Raw genomic sequence first — 17,813 nt, 5'->3', positions numbered from 1 at the left:
TATGTGGGAGAGAAAGGGGATGATGGGATGTGCCACAGTCTTGGCAGGTGTCCGCACCCTGCTTTATGGCATCTTATCTTCCTGTTGCTCTTGTTTGACCCCTTTGTGCTTGAAATGCATGTGCTGTGCGAGGCTCTGTTTTGCTCTCACTGCTGCAGCAGATGGATCGGCCCCTGGGAATGTCCCAGCACCCCTCTCCTCTGACAGGTTCAGCTTTGGGGAGAGATGACAAAAACCATTTTCATGGTTTTATTGGACCCCCTGTGATCATTGGGAGAGATGTTGGACAAGTTTCTGGGCACAAGGAGTCCTTGCCTAACCTCTCTCCCCGCGATACAGTTGATTCAGTAAAAGATATTACCAAAGAGACCTTGCTTCTCACTCATCCTCTGGACCATCACAGCTACAATGGCGCTCCTAGCCCATGGAGACCAAACGCTGCAGCCACGTGCAAGTACAGCCAGAAGGCAAACAAGGAGGGACCTGTCCATGATAGATGTACTCAGATATTCCAGTGGTGAGCACCAAAAAATGTCTGGTAAGAGAAACACAGAACTGAATCGCATCCACACGCAAATTGGTAACCAAAAAAAGGTACAGGACTCTGTCTTGTCCCTTCTGGCAGTGAATAGGAAACTGTCTAGGATCACTGCGAGACTGGGAAGACATAGGATCAGCGAGGCACCATGCATTAGGAAGGTGCTGGCTTGTGCGGTGAATGCAAGAGAAATCCTGCCCTCCAGAACCCCGCTGGGAGGACTCTGCCTCTTTGGTGGCTCCAAAAAAAAGGACTTTGCAATGACACCAGAGACTCTCACTTAAGTAGCTGACCCATCTGGAATCTCAGAGGCTTCTGTGACCCCCCAAAAGACTGAAGTGCGTAGTCAATGTTATCTTTTCCTGGGATTAATTAAGCTATCTGATCATGTGTATTGAAATCCATGTGTATGTAGCACCCTTTTCAAGCTCAAACAGGCCGTTGCACATATTAGGAGATAATGTAACAGATAAATACGTGTGTGACTGTGAACAACTGGTGAATATATAAGAGGGACATTAGATGACAAGCCTGAGCACTTAAGTGAGTGCTTCCCAACTTCAGATGGTGTGCAAACATTTTATAAGGCATCCTTCACCAAATCATAGATCAACACTCCTACCAGTGCAGCCCAGGATGCTGTTAGCCTTCTTCACAATAAGGGTAAACTGTTGGCTCCTGTTCAGCCTTTTGTCCCCTGTCACCCCAGGTCGTTTTCTGCAGAGCTGTTGCCCAGCTAGTCAGCCCCCAGCCTGTACCGGTGCATGGGATTGTCTCATCCTCAGTGCAGGATTTTGCAATTGTCCTTGCTGAATCTCATGAGATTTCTTTTGGCCCTATCCTCCAGTTTCTCTAGGTGACTCTGACTCCTAGCCCTACCCTCCAGTGTATCTAGTACTCCCCCCAGCTTGATGTCATCTGAGGGTGCACTGCATCCCATCTTCCAGGCCAGTGATGAAGGCACTGCATCCCTGTGAGATGGGCAGAAAGTGCGAGTGAGGAAACGGATACATTACTAGATACACATCCCCGATACAGCAGCAGCCATTCAATAAACATGTCATGTTTATACCAAGCTTTGTGGCTACGCCTCATGCTTTGAGGTTGAATGGCCTTTCCGTGTATGGGCTGGCGGTACTCCTCGGATGAAACCGTGCAGGTGAGTGGTAACAGGCCGCTGGGCCTTTCAAGGGGTCTCAGACTCCTCTGTGGTTCAGTGCCAAACCCTGTCAATCTGGGACTTGTTTTCAGGTCTGATGGGACCTGGCGGGCACGTAGCAAGGAGTGCTGGGGAGGAAGGCGGCTGTGAGAAAATTTTAACATCTTAGGAAAAACTCTTCAAATATTTAATTTAAAAAATCGTTCAATCACAGAGAATGAGGGTTGGAAATGACCTCAGGAGGTCACATCTAGTCCATCCTCCTGCTCCAAGCAGGACTAGCCCAGCCCCAGCTACATCATCCCAGACAAGGCTTTATCTAGATGGGTCTTAAACACCTCCAAGGATGGAGACTCCACCATCTCTATAGGTAGCCTATTCCAATTTACTACCCTCCTAGTGAGAAATTTTTTCCTAATATCCAACCTCAACTTCCCTTGCTGCAGCCTGAGTCCATTGCTCCTTTTTCTGTCATCTGCCCCCACTGAGACCAGTCCAGCTCCATCCTCTTTGCAGCCCCCCTGCAGGGAGGTGAAGGCTGCTATTCAACCCCCCTCAGTCTTCTCTTCTCCCAACTAAATCAGCCCATTTCCCTCAGCCTCTCCTCACCAGTCCTGTCCCCCAGGTCCGCAACCATTTTCGTTGCCCTTCACTGGACTCTCCAATTTCCCCACATCCTTTCTGCAGTGGGAGGCCCAAAACTGGACACAGGACTCCAGATGTGGCCTCCCCAGTGCTGAATAGAGGGGGATCCTCTCTCTGCGCAGAGTTAAAGTAGATTGTGCTGATGCTGAAAAAAAGTCCTTCTTTGCTCAGTTGGGTCTGAGCACTGGTAAGGACTGATTTTTGTGGCGAGTTCAGTTAAAAGATTTTAGGCAGCTGGGAAGGTTTCAGGGAGTCTGGGGTAGAGTATCCTGAGCTACTCATGTCAGATGGTCAAGTTCAGTCCTGACCAAAGAAGGAAAATAGCCCATTCGTGGATACAAAGGGGAACAAAAATATATATGCAAGTGTCTCCACTGAATTTTTGGCAGCAAGTAGGAAACTCAAGGATGATTGCAAGGCTGGGGAAGATCAGCAAAGCCTCTTGCTGGGGAATTGGCAAGACCTGTTGTAAGCCAGGGGAGCTTTCAAGAGCCTGTGCTTTGGAAGCTGCGATAGTTTTGGGTCTAACAGAACAAACTGCCAAAGGTTGGGCACTTCCGCCTCGTACGCGGGCCTTGCAGCGAGGCGCATACACACATAGGAAGCTTGCTGACCAGAAGGAGAACAGCAGAATAACTCTAGTCTTTCAGCTGGTTGGACCCCAAAATAAGAAATGTTTCAGGCTGAGGATTTCTTAAGGTGAGATCTTGTATTGGCCCAGCCCTGGAGCTGGGATAAAGTCAGACAAGCTTTGTAACACATTCTTCTGCAGGTCTTAGGCATGGTTGGTCCAATAAAAGCGATCACCCTAAAAAATGCTGGCTGCTCTTATAATTTCTGGATTGTCACAGCTACAGCATTGCTCTGACACTATGACTCAAAGTAAATAATTCTTTGCTTTGGAGTGGTGGTGGGGTGGGGAAGTTTGGCTTTTAAAAGCAAAACGCTGGGGACTTTTTGACCTTTTTCTGCAGATTTCCCCACCTTCCCACCCCACCTGTTTCATGTGTTTTTCCCACCCTAGAAAGGAAACCTTTGATAATAGAAAATCTGAAAGCTGTACAAAACTTGTCAGCCTATATGCTTTGACATTTTGAGCAGAAAGGGTACTTTGGGTAAATGTGATCTTTTATTAAATCAACTAAATAGTTAGAAAAACTGTTCTTTGCAAGCTTTTGGGCACAAATACACTTCTTCAGGCATAGGGAGAGTCTGCTGGTGTTTGTCTACTCTCTTGGGTGGAATAGAGGTGTAAGGCAATATGCAAAATGCAAATCTGTGAAAATGCAAATGCATGGCAGGGAAGATCAGATGGGATGGGGGTTAATGGGTATGAGGCAGGTAGGTGGGAAGGAAAGGGGAAAATGTTGACCTGGTAACAGAATGTAGCTGGTAAAATGTGGAGAGGTTACCTGGGACTATTGGATGGCAGGCAGGTGATAATGTGCAATAAATCCCATGTCTATATTTAGTCCATGATTTTTTTGTATCCAGTAGATTTATGAAGTGAAGTTCATAGGGTCATCTACGAAAGGTGTCTTGTAAGTCCCCTTTGAGGATTAGCACTGAGAGACTGGAGAGAGAGTGGTTGTCTCATGAGAAGTGGGCACTCACAGGTCATTCTGTATTTTCATTTTTGATAGACTTGCAGTGCGCATTCATCTGTATGCAGTTGTTGCTTGGTTTCTCTTACATAGTTCCCATCCAGGCATTCAGTGCACTGGATGAGATGTATCACATTTCTGGAGGTGCAGGTGTCAGATCCAGAAACGGGGATGGTCCTGTTGTGGGGCGTAGTTATTGTGGTGGTGCTGGAGATGTGTTGGCAAGTTTTATATGTCTCATCCCAGCATGGTCTGGATCCATTCAGTGTGCTTTTGGCCATAGGACTTTTGCTTCTGGTGGTGAAGTTGGCGAGGTTCAGTGCTTGTTTAAAGGCTATGATGGGTGGCTTTGGAGAGATCCCTTTTAAAATTGGGTCTTTTTGTAGTATGGGTTGCAATTGCTTGAAGATTTTCCATAGAGGCTCCAGGGAAGGATGGTATGTCATAACTAACAGTGTGTGATTCATGGGGATTTTATTTTAGAGGCACTTTCATGTTTTTTCCCCCCCCAAAAGGCTTGATAGGATGAGTGTGAGTGAATGAAGGGGTCTCCACCTTGTAGACTCAAAGCACCTCTGGCCAAACTCAAGGCTTCCCATGGAAAACGCCAGCTCTTAATTTCCACTTGTTTATTGACTCCAGAAAAAAATAATAGAGCAAATTTTTGCATTGCAAAGAACTCGGAAAGGCCACAGCAGGGCAGGATGTTTGAAACCTCTGGGTTGATCTTGTGCATTGTGTTTGCACACTTAAAAGAGCCAGCACTGTGTGGCAACCTTGAAACACCGCTGGGGGACCTTGAGATCCTTTCATTACAATCTAACTCCCTTAAGGCACTGTCTTGATTTTGAAGGCCTTGGGAGATGGAGAATCTACCATTTAATTGAAAAAGTTTATTCCACTGGACAAAGCACCCTTGTATGTTAAACATTTGTCCCTAACTTGAATCATAGAAAATAAGAGCCAGAAGGGACCTCAGGAGGGCACGTCTAGTCCAACTCCCTGCTCCTAGCAGGACCAGCCCCAACTACGTCATCCCAGCCAGAGCTTTGTCCAGCCGGGTCTTCAACACCTCCAAGGATGGAGATCCCACCACCTCTCTGGGTAACTCATTCCAGTGCTTCACCACCCTCCTAATATCCAACCCTTGCTGCAACTTGGCTGGCTTCAGCTTTCAGCCTTTGATTCATGCTGTCTTTTCTCCTGCCAGATTAGAAACCCCAGTATGTTTTCCCAGCAGAAGTGCTTAGATGCTAATCAAGTCACTTCAATCATCTCTCTGGCAGGGTAAATGGGTTGAGCTACTTTTCTTCAGCCCTCTGTATTAAGTATGCTGATATCATTTTCATCAATCCCACTTGCAAAGGGGAAAAAAATCACTACTTCACTCTTTATATGTCTGAGAACTGCAGTCTCTTTTGCCGCAGGATTGCATTGGGAGCTCATGTGGCAGTGACTGTTATTCCTCCTAAATCCTTTCAAAGTCCCTGCTCGAGGATCCAGTCTGTGCTCTGTAGCTGTGGTTTGCATTCCTTGTTCTTAGGTGGTAACTGGGTATTTGGCTGCATTTTGCTTGAATGGGCCCAACATACCAAGAGATTGAGGATGATCTGTAGTGACTGCCCTGTTCTCGTTATTTATCACTTTGTCATCTAAAGTTATCAATGATGGTTTGTTATATATATGTTATAATATATATATATATATATATATATATCGTCATATGTGTGTGTGTGTTAACTGCCAGATGGCTCATAAAAAAGGCTGAATAGCACTACAGCTAGCACAGATCCCTGTAAAACACCACAAGACACAGTCCTCATAACAACCTTATGGCTTTCCTCCTAAAAACTCAATCTCTTGGCCATATCAGAATCCATTAAGGTAAGAATTGATTAGGGTGATATCTTTTATTGGACCAACTTTGTAGTTGAGGTAAAGTTAGACATGTCCTGAATGCAAGACATTCTTCATCAGGTCTCTGATCATGGGAAGCCAGGCACAGCAAAGTGCTTTTTTATTACTAATGCGTGGTTAGCTTTTAATCAGGATTTTGTGCGGTACCAAGCTGTGTACTTGGAGAACATATAACACCAGCAGTCTCCCTATGCCCGACAAAGGGTGTTTGTTCCAAAAGCTTGCAAATAATATTTTTTCCCATCTATTTAGTTGGTCTAACAAAATATATCACATCTGCCTAAAGTACCTTGCTTTTGAAAAGTCTAAGCACATTGCATCTTTTAAATCTGTGCAGCAGAGACAGTGACTCCTGTCTTCTTTTCTTTCCTTTTTATTTAGAAATATAGAAGAACAAACAAGCAAAAAGAACCAAAGCTCAAATTAAGTCATTAACAGGCATAAATGATGCCTACAAAAGAGCCAAATATTGTATCATATAATATAATAGTCATATTGTATCATACAAGCCAGGCATGGACACCCTGGTGTCTTACATGTACCGACAAATGTTTTTCTGTAGCAGGTTTACCATGAGGAATGTGTTTTCCCAGGCAATAATTAGTACATACTGTGTAACGGAGCTTAAAACAGCAAAAGTACCTACATTACAGGAGGCTCAAAAATGTCACTCTGTATGTGAGAAAGACGGCAGCATCTCCAGCGCTAGTCCCACCTCATAACTGGATTTCCAAGCACCAAGCGTGGCTGCATCTTCTTGACATTGCTCTTTGAGTTTGTGGTACCAAGTTCTGAGGGATCCAATCTGCGGTCGTGCCATTTGCCATCTGCTAACACGGTGTCCCCCTTTTTAGATTTCACGAGAGAAGTTTCGCTTCGTGCATGAGAATCTTGCACCGAGGCGAATCTTCCAGAAACAACACTTTATTGGTGAAAGTACTTGGCAAAGGAAAGAACAATAAACTCACCGTCATCCTCTTCTTTACACAAGTCTCTGTGGTTCGAGATGGTAAGACCTCTTCCTCTGAGCTGTATTTTCAGATCAACAAGCTGGTGTGTCTTATATTTCATAGACTTCATAGACATTTGGGCTGGAAGGGACCACGGAGGATCACTGAGTCCAGCCCCCTGCCTCAGGGGCAGGAAGTCAGCAGGGATCACAGGATCATGTGTATGCATTCGTTTGGGAAGGGGCATGTTTATTCTTTATTTCAGTTAAAATCAAGCTTGGCTGGCATTGCTTATGAACACCACTGTTAGTCTTTCAGGCTTATTTTACCTCATCGCTTAAAAGTCCACTGTATTTTGTGTGTTGTGTAATATTAGGAACAGCAGCGTTAAAGAATGAATGACACAGCAAATGCACACGTGTTTGTGCTCTCCTAGACTAATAGCCCACAATGTGTGAGCCTTTATATGCTTTACAGAAATCTCTATCAGTATAGCAAACCATCATGAAAATAAAGGATACCTCCCCACAATTCAACTCTAACCCCTGCAAAGGGGCTAGATCCTGCATAGGGGTTAGACCCCTGCAACCCTAACCCCAGCACACTTGTCCTGTGCTTTCCCTGCAGCACGCTACCACGCGGGAAAGGGTCCCAGGGGCTCAGGGTAGAAGGTGCACAGCTCCACGCTGACTTAGCAAGATGCTGTCTGTTCCTCTAATGCCTCTCAACCAAAGAGTGGGGAAGATAATAAGACCCTAAATCTGTTTCCCAACAAGACAGTCCCAAACAGCCCTTGATCCAGTGAAAGTTAGATCAGTAACTTCAGGAAAAAAAGTCGGTAACAAGCTCGTTATTAGACAAAATAGGATGAAGCCTGAAGAACTCATTGTGAGGATAAGAATAAAAAGAAATCCCTTCCCACTGATTTTAACAGGAGCATGACTGGACCTCAGTTTTAGCCAACTTGCCCCTGTTACCTTCCAGCAAAAAGCACAGCACGCATAAAGAAAGCATAATTAAAGTTAAAGCTATGCATGAGGCAACTGCATGAATATCGTATTTACAGTGTTTCTGTCTATCCCCTTCACTTACCAGTGGGTGAGAGAAACCCATTTCTCTTAGCACCGCTTCGGCAGAAAGATAAACACCCACTGAGCCAGTTCTGTTCTCCCGAACACCGATTAAGGACCGGGCCCAATGCAGCACCTCTGAGGTTGATGGCAGGGCTCCTATTGCAATCAAACCCCAACTGTGGACTGCAAACCTGACCCCATATCATGCACTCCCAGCAACTGCAAAATGGGGGGAAACAAATAGGAGTCCTTTCAAAATAGCATGATCCCTCTCTAAACTGACAAAGTCCAACAAACTGACAGAGGCCACTTTTGTTTCAGCTCCAAGGACTTGAAGGAGCTCTCGTACGTTAAGCCATCAAATGGCTTTATGCTGTTTTCTCCAGGTCACGAACTAGACGTGACACGCCAGGAGCCACGGGCACAGAGTTAAACGTGCCCATCTGCCTCCTATGTGTCTCGAGGCAGCTCCTGGCAGAGGCCTCCTCTGTTGCGTCTCACCTTCTTGTTTTAACCATGCTGTTTTCCATAACCCAGAGGGACATCTGAATTTTGGCCTCTCCAGTTCCTCTGGCCACTTCACGTTTCTTGGGGCATCCCCACACCCGCTCCGTAAGGATTTACAAGTCTTTAAGTTTAGGAGTCACAAAATAGCTTAAAAGGATAAATGACATAGCAGCTTTAGTACTTCCACCAAGGCTCCCAATGCTTTTTGAGGTTTTTTTTCTCCTTTAAGGTTTATGGTGACTGGACTTGAACATGTGTCATTTAGAAAAACAATCTTCTGGATTCCTGCTCTTTCCTGGCTGTTTTTCAGATTAAGACCTTCCTATATTGGCTGAAGCTGCTCTTTCTAAATGGAATAAATCCAATGTCCTCCAGCTAATTTTATTTCTCCCACTAAGGGACTTCTTCAAACCAGTATGGGCAGGTTTGGGGTCAGCTCGTGTATGCTTGCTCTCCCCCATATCCACTGAATGCATTGTCTTGTTTGCCATGAACTCCCAGCACAGCATACTGTTATTCACTGTGGCCTTGTCTACATCAGATGCTTTACTGCACAGTAGACTAATCTGCTGCATAGTAAAGCGTCACCGTCTACATGTGCAAGCACTTACTGAGCAGTAAAGTCAAATAGCATTAATTGCAAGTGTAGATGTGCCCAGCTAGTGCAACTGTTCAATAGCTAGGCAGAAAACTGGCCTATTATTTCTGGGGAGCTCAGACTACTGGCTGGCTGTCTTCAGGACCAATATATAAAAATCTCACTTATGTAGCCCTAGCATTAGCCAATTATTAAGTCAAATTCACCTGCAATCTGCACCAGGCTCCTATAACTGCTTCCAAGGCCCAGCTTTCCCCTTCTGTGTCATAAAGGGTCTTCACATTGCACACAGCCAACTCAGCTCCATTTGTTTCCACCACTGCTGTATGCTTCAGATGTCAGCAGTGTTGCAGGGTGGTAACTGAGCCTGTACCTTTTCCTCCAGACTTGAAGCCTTATCAGTTTTCATTTAATGTCTTGATTGCACACATAAGCCACAGGTGGTTTGTGAAGGCAGCACATCTGTTACAGACTCCGTGTTAGGCCATGTTAACAGATGAAACAGCTGCAGAAGCTTTCAGTCTGGTGGAAACTGGCACAGCTATGGTGCATTGGCTCAGCCGAGTTTCTGATGGTGCGGTACGTCTCCTCCAACTCCAACCCTTCAACTATAGGGCAGTTTAGTGAGTGAAATGATGAATCTGGTCCTAATCACAGCATGTCTCCCTGGGGGATGTCTGATCTCTCAGAGCCAAAATCCACATTGGCCACAGAACCAGAGCCATGGGGCTGGCAAACCTCCTTAGGAGGTCACATCTGGGCCAACCCATCTACTCAAGGCAGGATCAGGCCTGTCCAAATCATCCCATACAAAGGCTTGTCAAACCTGCCCCCAAAGCCGCTTGAACAACTGTCTTGCACAAGTGCAGGGCATGCTGTCCAAAACCAGCAAAAATATCCCAACTTGCCCCAGGTACAAGAGAGAGGTGAAGGCACTGCTAAGCTCCAGCTGCTGCCAGGGTGGGATGTAGCTTGTCAAAAATACACCTGAGAGGTCTCAGGAAGGCCAAAGTGCATCTCCACAGACCTGTGTAATCTCTGGGGATCCAGTTTGGCCACTGCTGAGATGCTGCCTTACACTGGGAATAGCTCATCTGAGAAGACTAAACCAGTCCCCCCAGGACTACCTTGACTTTTATAAATTAGTAGATTAGGTGCCCCGATTCTTTAGTAACTGGCACATCAGGACAACCCACATAAAGGCTGGCTCTAAGAACAGACAGCACAGAAACCTACCTGATTACCCAGTAATGATAATTCATATATCTCTTGTACCTTTTAACTGTGGGTCCTGTTATAAAGTAGTCCTCCAACCCCCCACCCTCCCCATGATTCAAGTTTTATTAACCCCACTTCACAGAGATGGGAGCTGAGACACAGATGGGTTAAAGTGACTTCTCCCCAGTCACACAACAGTGCACCGGGGACAGGACTGGAGGGCGCCGTCTCCCTCCTTTGACCCTGGACCATCCAACGTGCACACGCACCGTCCTTGGGAATCCCAGAGATTAGCCAGTGACCAATTTGCCTCAATGAGAAACGATCCCTAATTGATCTCATAGTTACAGCATGTATTGAGGACCGTCACACAGGGCCTGTGCCACATGACGAATGCGCAGAGGAAGTCATGCAAGAAAAGGACTCAGACAGCATCAGCTTCCGTGGGGAGAAACTAGAGGCGGCAGCAGCTAAAATGGCCCGAACCCCTCCCTGCATGCCTAGGCAGGCTCCATCCTAATATTCAAGGGGAAAGCACAACCTCCTTAAACACCGAGGGTAAGTGGGTGCCAACTTAAGCAAAGCTGTCCCAGGGGAGTCTCGAATATGCCCATGCCTGCACGCTCTGGTAGGCATCTTCTACCTGCAGTGATTACAAGCCTCATCTTGTTCCACAGGGAACGGACCTGGGCACTTAGAGAAAAGCTTTTCTGCTGTCTTCTGCTTTGGTTCGTTCCTGGTTTTGCGGTGCAGAACGCAGCGGGGCCTGCTGCAGAAATGCCAAAGCCTCTGCAAAAGCATAGGGGGCTGGGGACCGGACTGGTGAGGAGGGGCTGAGGGAACTGGGCTGATTGAGTCTGCAGAAGAGACCTTGAAGAGCAGCCTTCACCTCCCTGCAGGGGGGCTGGGCTCGTCTCGGGGGGGCAGATGACAGAAGGAGCAATGGGCTCAAGCTGCAGCAAGGGAAGTTGAGGTTGGATATTAGGAAAAACTTTCTCACCAGGAGGGTGGTGAAGCCCTGGAACAGGCTCCCCAGAGAAGCGGTGGACTCTCCATCCTTAGACATGTTAAAGGCCCAGCTAGACAAAGCCTTGGCTGGGACGTTGTAGTTGGGGCTGGGCCTGCTTTCAGCAAGGGGTTGGACTAGATGCGACCTCCTGGGGTCCCTTCTGACCTGAATTTTCTATGATGTTATGATTTTAGGGACTGTTTCCAATCCCTCCCAACCCATCTCACACTCACTGTATCACTTCTCCATTGGTTTCTAAGGTGCATCATCTCCGAGAGACACTCTTTCACCTGAAGCAGGGTTGATGCTTTTTGTTTCTTGTATGCATTTCTGGTGAGGTCTGCAATTACACTTCTGGCAGCACCTAGCAACAGTTCCTGTCTCATGCAGTTTGCTTGTGTTTATATTCAAAGTGGGTTTCAAGCAAACTGTTTCTAATACCTACTACAGATAAAATGGAAGTCAAAGTGGAGAAACAGAAAGATGAGGAGTGCAGTTGCCCTGGCGCCAGTGCGCTCAATGACTTGGAAGTTATTGAAGAGGAAGGTCCAGATTCATCCCTGGTACCACTCCAGTGAAGCCAGCAGGCTGTGAACTGGCCCATGATTTCCAAGGATGTATCTGAGGCTAGGCTGGAGTCGGAGGAAATGATAGGGAATAAAGGAAGGAAGCAGGGAAGGAGGAGGATCAGCTGGATGTCTGGGCTGGCTGGTCGGGAACACACTGTGCAATGAAATGAGTGTGCAAAAAAGCAAGCAGCATAGGGGACCTGTGCTAAACAGTGTTAACAATGCAGTGCACCGAGTCGTAGCCTGGGGGTTAAAACCACAGCAACCACTGGCTTGGTGCGAAGCTGCTGCAGAAAAGCCAGAGCAGGCATTATGGATCAAAGCTGAACAACGAGCAAGTCTGTAAGGCCTTAGCGAGACCCACCTGAGACAGCGTGCAAAACTGGGGCTCGCCCCACCAGGGCATGATCCCTACCTTAGACACGGTGCCATACAGGAGCACCGGGGTGGAAGTGAGCAGAGGAACCTGGGCAGAGCTACGTCATGCAAAGGGAGGTCGTCATCACACAGAAGAGGTCGCTGGGTGTGAGCAGGTGGCAAGACGAGTTCAAGAGACAGCGAGATTTATCCCGGGGGAAAGAGGTGGGGTCTGCGGAGAAAAGGGGAAGCTGGGCTTCAAATCCAAGGGGAGGGGGCAGGGCCTGGGGTCCAGGTGACCGGCCCCTGTTCTTAACACGTCCTGGGGCAGGCTCCTGGGGCACGGCTCCGCACAAGCCAGGGGAGGGAAGCCGGGCTTGAGCATCGCAGCCGGCCTCTCCTCGGCGTGGGTCTTCTGGTGCGTCAGCAAATTCGACTTCTGGCAGAAGCTCTTCTCGCACACGGTGCAGGTGAAGGCAATCATTTCCCGGGGGGGTTTTGGCAGGATGTAAGCCGGCGGCGAGGCCTCTCTGCTCCCCACGGACAGCTGCGCCAGGTCCCGGGCGTGGATCTGCCGGTGCACCTTGAGATAGCGCAGGGAAGAGAAGCTCTTCCCGCAGTCCCCGCAGATGCTCCGCGACACCCGGGTGTGGATCTTCCGGTGGACCTTGAGGGAGCCCTCGGCCGTGAAGCGCTTCCCGCAGTCCGCGCACGCGTACGGCCGCTCCCCGGTGTGCATGCGCCGGTGGATCTGCAGATACTTGGCCGTGAAGCTCTTCCCGCAGTCGGGGCACGTGAAGAGCCCCTCTCCCTTGTGCGTGCGCTGGTGGATGCGGAGGTAGTCCTTCTGGGCAAAGCTCTCCCCGCACTCGGGGCAGGTGAAGGGCTTCTCCCCGGTGTGGCTGCGCTGGTGCATCTTGAGGTACCGTGTGGTGGCGAAGCTCTTCCCGCAGGTGCTGCAGGCAAAAGGTGCGCCTTCGGCGTGGATCTTCTGGTGGATCTTGAGGTAGCCCTTGGTGGAGAAGCTCTTCCCGCACTGACCGCAAGGGTACGGCGTCTCCCCCGTGTGCAGCCGCTGGTGGATCTTGAGGTACCCTTTGGTGGTGAAGCTCTTCCCGCAGTCGGGGCACGTGAAGGGCGTCTCGCCCGTGTGGACGCGCTGGTGGATCTTCAGCGAGCCCTTGGAGATGAAGCTCTTCTCGCACTCCAGGCAGGCAAACGGGCGCCGGCCCTTGTGCTGCCCCAGGTGGATCTTCAGGTAGCCCTTGGAGGTGAAGCTCTTTGCGCACTCCGGGCACGTGAAGGGACGCTCGCCCGTGTGCTTCCGCAGGTGCACCTTGAGGTCCACTTTGCGGGTGAAGCTCTTCTTACACTCGCTGCACAGAAAGGGGCGTTCGCCCGTGTGCTTGCGCTGGTGCATCTTGAGGTCGCCCTTGGAAGGGAAGCGTTTCCCGCAGTCGCCGCAAGGGAAGGGCTTCTCCCCCGTGTGCAGCCGCAGGTGGATCTTCAGGTAGCCGCACTGCGTGAAGCGCTTCTCGCACTCGGGGCAGGCGTACGGCCTCTCCCCCGTGTGGATGCGCAGGTGGATCTTCAGGTCGCCCTTCTGGGAGAAGCACTTCCCGCACTCGCTGCAGGGGAACGGCCTCTCCCGCTTGCGGCTTCGGGGCCGCATCAGCAGCTCGGGTCGCTCCAGGACGCTCCGCTCGTGCTCCGGCGGGCCGTGGGGTCTCTCTGCCCCTGGGGACTTTTGCGGAGCCAGGCTGCCCAGGGGTCTCTCTGGTGGCGTCCCTGCAGAGCCTCTCGGTGTGGCCTGCAATTTGCTAGGGTGTGGGCAGGATTTTGTCTTTGCTGGGCTCTGGGGCACCCTCTCCTTGAGCTTTGCAAGGAAGGGCTGGATGGGCAAGCTTTCCACCTCCTCCTCCCGACTCTTTTCCTCCAGGCTTTCATTTGTCAGCCCATCATCTACTAGAGAGAAAAGAAAAGATCATGTCATGTTATACAGACGTGACAAAAGGTACAGCATCTGGCTGGGGAAAAAATATTTGACTTGCTGCAAAACCCAATGATGTCAAGCACCCCGGGGAGAAACCCAGCTTGGATCTGAATGGTGATCAGTGTGTGGCCTTGGTGTCGATGGGTCCCAGCTGCAGACCACGCTGGCATCATAAGCCGTGTGCAGTGTGTGCCGTGTACGACGTAGGCTGTGTTGTGACATGACCTGAGCTTCACTTGTGTAGCAATGAGATGAGTTCAGCATGCCTGTAGACATTGATAAGGTGCAGTTATATAACACAAGGAAATGAAAAAGGATTGACCAAGTGCCAAAGCATAACCAGATATGGAAAGCTGCATATTAAGTAAATAACTGTGGTTTAATCGCGCGCCTTCGTGCTTCCCCGAAGCTCCGCGGAAAAGAGGAGCCAAATCAGCGAGAGTCCCCAAAGGTGCAGAGAAGCCTGGCCCGTGGACCTGTTGTCCCCTTCAGTCCAAGGCTACATAAGCACTGTCCCTATTAATACAGAGAAGTCTTTGCTGCTGTGTAGCTTAATAACGTTTTTGAGCAGTGACCGGAAGAGTCTCACAGGTCATCAGTCTCACTTTCAACCTCAGTTAAAACTTACCTGAGGCGTTCGGGAGAGCTGCACCCAGTTACCTGAGTTTGTCTCTTACTCTCAGCTCACTTTCACCTGCCCTTGTACAACCCCCTGTCTGACAGCTGTGAATCCACTACATTGCCCTCATTCACCAAACTACTCGACCTGCCAACAAAAAGGAAGCCAAATTGATTTGGCAGAATTTATTCGTAGGACCACAGAAAAGTTGTGCTGGCTGGGCCCTCAGCTGGGCTTATCCAGCCCCCTGCTCAAGGCAGGAGCATCCCTGAATAAACCACCCCAGACACGTGTCTGTCCAACCTGCTCTTGAGCATTTCCAGGGACAGAGACTCCACTGCTTCTCTAGGTGCCTGTTATATACTTTACCACCCTCAGTCAGAAAGTTCCTCCTAAATTTCTCCGACCTGAATTTCTCCTGCTGACAGCATTGCTCCTAGTCCTGCCCCTTACGGTCAGAGGAAAAAGCCCATCTCCATCCTCTCTGTCATCCCCTTTCATGTATTTGAAGACGATTATCAAATCCCCTCCCAAGTCTTCTCTTCTCCAGACTAAATATCCTTAGGTCTTTCAGCCTTTCCTCATAAGTCTTGCTTCCCAGGCCTCTAGTTGTTTTTATTGCTCTGAGCTGGACATTTTGCAAACTGTCCAAATCCTTCTTATAAGTGTGAAGCCCAAAACTGGACACAGGACTCCAGGTGAGGCCTTCCCAGTGCTGAATATACGGGAACCATCATTTTCCTTGATGTGCAAAGGAAACTTCTGTTAATACAACCCAGGATGCATTTGGGGGTTTTTTGCACACTGCTGGCTTATATTTAGCTTAGGGTCTACTGTAACGCCCAGGTGCTTCTCCGCTGCACTGCAGCCCAGTCAGTCACTCTCCAGTCTGTGTCGTGCACGCTGTTATTCCATCCCGAGTACAGGACTTCGCACTTATCCTTGTTGAATGTCATCCGGTTGATTGTACACCATTTCTCCAGCTCAATCTGCATCTAGCCCTGCTCTCCAGGGTCTGTAACTCCATCCAACTTGCTGTCATCCACAGATTCGCTAAGCCTGCAATCAATCTCATCATCTAAATCATTAATGAAGATGTTACAATTACCGGACCCAGGACAGACCTCTGGGGAACCCCACTTGATACCTCCTCCTAACTAGATATCAAGCCATTGAGCATGATGATCCAACCGGTTGTGTATCCACCTTGCAATACTTTCACCCAGTCTGTGGGCACATCTACACATGCGCTTTAATGCGCATTATTAGCCTTTTTTTAATGTGCGTGAATAAAGCGTCACAAAATACCATTCATTTTCACTAATGATTATTAAAATAGGCTAATGAACCTTTTTCTAGTAGCTCACAATGGAGGTACTACATGTAATGTGCATTAGCAAAAGCACATTAACGATCGTGTAGATGCACCCTTTATTTTCTTAATTTACTCTTTAAAAATCCACATTGGCTGTGAGTGTTCATACCTCCCATGCTGCTATGGTTTTGCCTGACATCACCAGAGATCAGAGTGTGTTTTAAATGCTTTCACTGCACATTTCTTACTGCAATATGTTTATATTTCTTTTAAGTGTAACCTTAGCTCTGAATTTCCTGGGTTTATAATGCTTGTTTTTTGGGACAACTACAACATCCCTGCCCGGTTTTTGCCCTTCAATTACTGACCCATACTTTCAACCTTAACTGCATCTTCAGTGGAGTCTGTCTGTTTTGTCTGATATATAAGCAAAGCTTAGACATTGGAGACGTTAACAATAACCTCAAATCTGCTCCCTGCGTTTTCACTCACAAAAGAGCTCGGTAATGTGCAATTACAACTAGACGCTCCCGACAGAGTGAATCCCACCTCGCTGGTGGGTGTCTTGGCTTTTCATGGCCCATGCAGCTGCCAGGAACACAGAAATATCTTTTTACCTAATGAAGTGACCAGCTCGTAGTTCTCCTTCATCACGTCCCAGTACAGCTCCTTCTGCCATTCGACCAGCTCCTTCCATTCTTCTGGCGAGAAATAGACTGCAACATCCTCGAATGTCACCGGGGCCTGAAATACAAATATCAACCTCTTTAGCAGCATGGTGCCAGCGGTCCTGACCCGCTCCTGGGAAAGCGGGGATAAATTCACAGGGAGGATGACTTACTGCTGATACAAGGGGTCTGGTAGTCACATGCCCTGTCTCTACCAGTGGCAGTATCCAGTGCTTCGTAGGGACACCTAACAAACTGTAATCCAGAATGATCTGTACATAGTGAAAATGTCTTTGCAACTCCATACCAGCTAGTGATTTGGAGTGAGCTCTGAAGAGGGGAGTAGAGATTTTTTGCAAGTGTTGTTGCCAGTCTTGGCCATTTTCAAGGGGCCTAGGCCAAACTGTGGCTAAACAGAAGGCCCCAAAACCTGTGTTTGAGTGACCGTAGTATGAAACTTTGCAGATGTAACAATCAGCTTTCTTAGCAAAGCAAAGAAAATCATCCCCGTGTCTAACCAAACCGGTAATGAGATACAATTAAACTGAGCACGAAAGGAGCACAAAAGGCCTGAAAGGAGACAGTATAAGGAAAGATCCTATATTAAATAATCCAAATACACTATATCATAGTTTTATCTTAAAATATTTGTAGTAGTGAGTGATGTAACCAAATATTTTATATGCCATTTTGCTATAATAGATATATAATGGATCAGATGCTTAGGTAATTTGTAAAAAAAACCCCCAACCCTCTGACAAAAAAAACCCCTCAGCTGCATCAGAGACCCATCAACTAAGGTAAAAAAGAAGCAGGCCAGTGTTGAATAGCGGTCTGCCATGGGGAAGGGAAGGAAACTCTCCATTTTACTTTCCCAAGGATATATCCCAACTAATTGACACCTTCCAAGCCCACGAGAGATCTGGTTCCAAATGTTTCAGCGAAACAAAGAATTTTAAATAAAACCAATCAGACATCACTTATGAGCTGGCAGTGCCCCTTGGCGCCAGGAAGGCGAACGGCATCCTGGGCTGCATTGGTACGAGCGTTGCCAACAGACGGAGGGCAGTGATC

At 48.2% G+C, this 17,813-nt stretch overlaps 1 protein-coding gene across 2 annotated transcripts; it reads right to left on the bottom strand.

Moving 5' to 3' along the window:
- Nucleotides 1-11,338: 11,338 nt before the first annotated feature.
- LOC109305690 (gastrula zinc finger protein XlCGF57.1-like) lies at nt 11,339-17,458 on the bottom strand. Of its 2 annotated transcripts, none has more exons than XM_019528736.1 (2): nt 16,689-17,458; nt 11,339-14,109 (listed from the first exon to the last, which is right to left on the bottom strand). In XM_019528736.1, the coding sequence occupies exons 1-2, from the start codon at nt 16,846-16,848 to the stop codon at nt 12,335-12,337; spliced, it is 1,935 nt and encodes a 644-aa protein (XP_019384281.1). In that variant the 5' UTR covers nt 16,849-17,458; the 3' UTR covers nt 11,339-12,334. The 2 variants fall into 2 exon arrangements, with proteins under 2 accessions (XP_019384281.1, XP_019384289.1); XM_019528744.1 differs by having other exon boundaries at nt 11,339-14,106.
- Between the last annotated feature and the right edge of the window lie 355 nt (nt 17,459-17,813).

This window comes from Crocodylus porosus, unplaced genomic scaffold (assembly GCF_001723895.1).
Source record: "Crocodylus porosus isolate Cpor-Errol unplaced genomic scaffold, CroPor_comp1, whole genome shotgun sequence".
Classification (NCBI taxonomy): domain Eukaryota; kingdom Metazoa; phylum Chordata; order Crocodylia; family Crocodylidae; genus Crocodylus; species Crocodylus porosus.
The sequence above is the reverse complement of the archived record's forward strand: the minus strand, read 5'-3'. Positions and strand labels throughout refer to the sequence as shown.

Coding starts and splice junctions, on each gene's coding strand:
- LOC109305690 (XM_019528736.1), bottom strand. CDS start 16,848: ATGCTGCTAAAGAGGTTGATATTTGTATTTCAGGCCCCGGTGACATTC. Junction 14,110..16,688: donor CGAGCTGGTCACTTCATTAG/GTAAAAAGATAT, acceptor TTTTCTCTCTAG/TAGATGATGGGCTGACAAAT.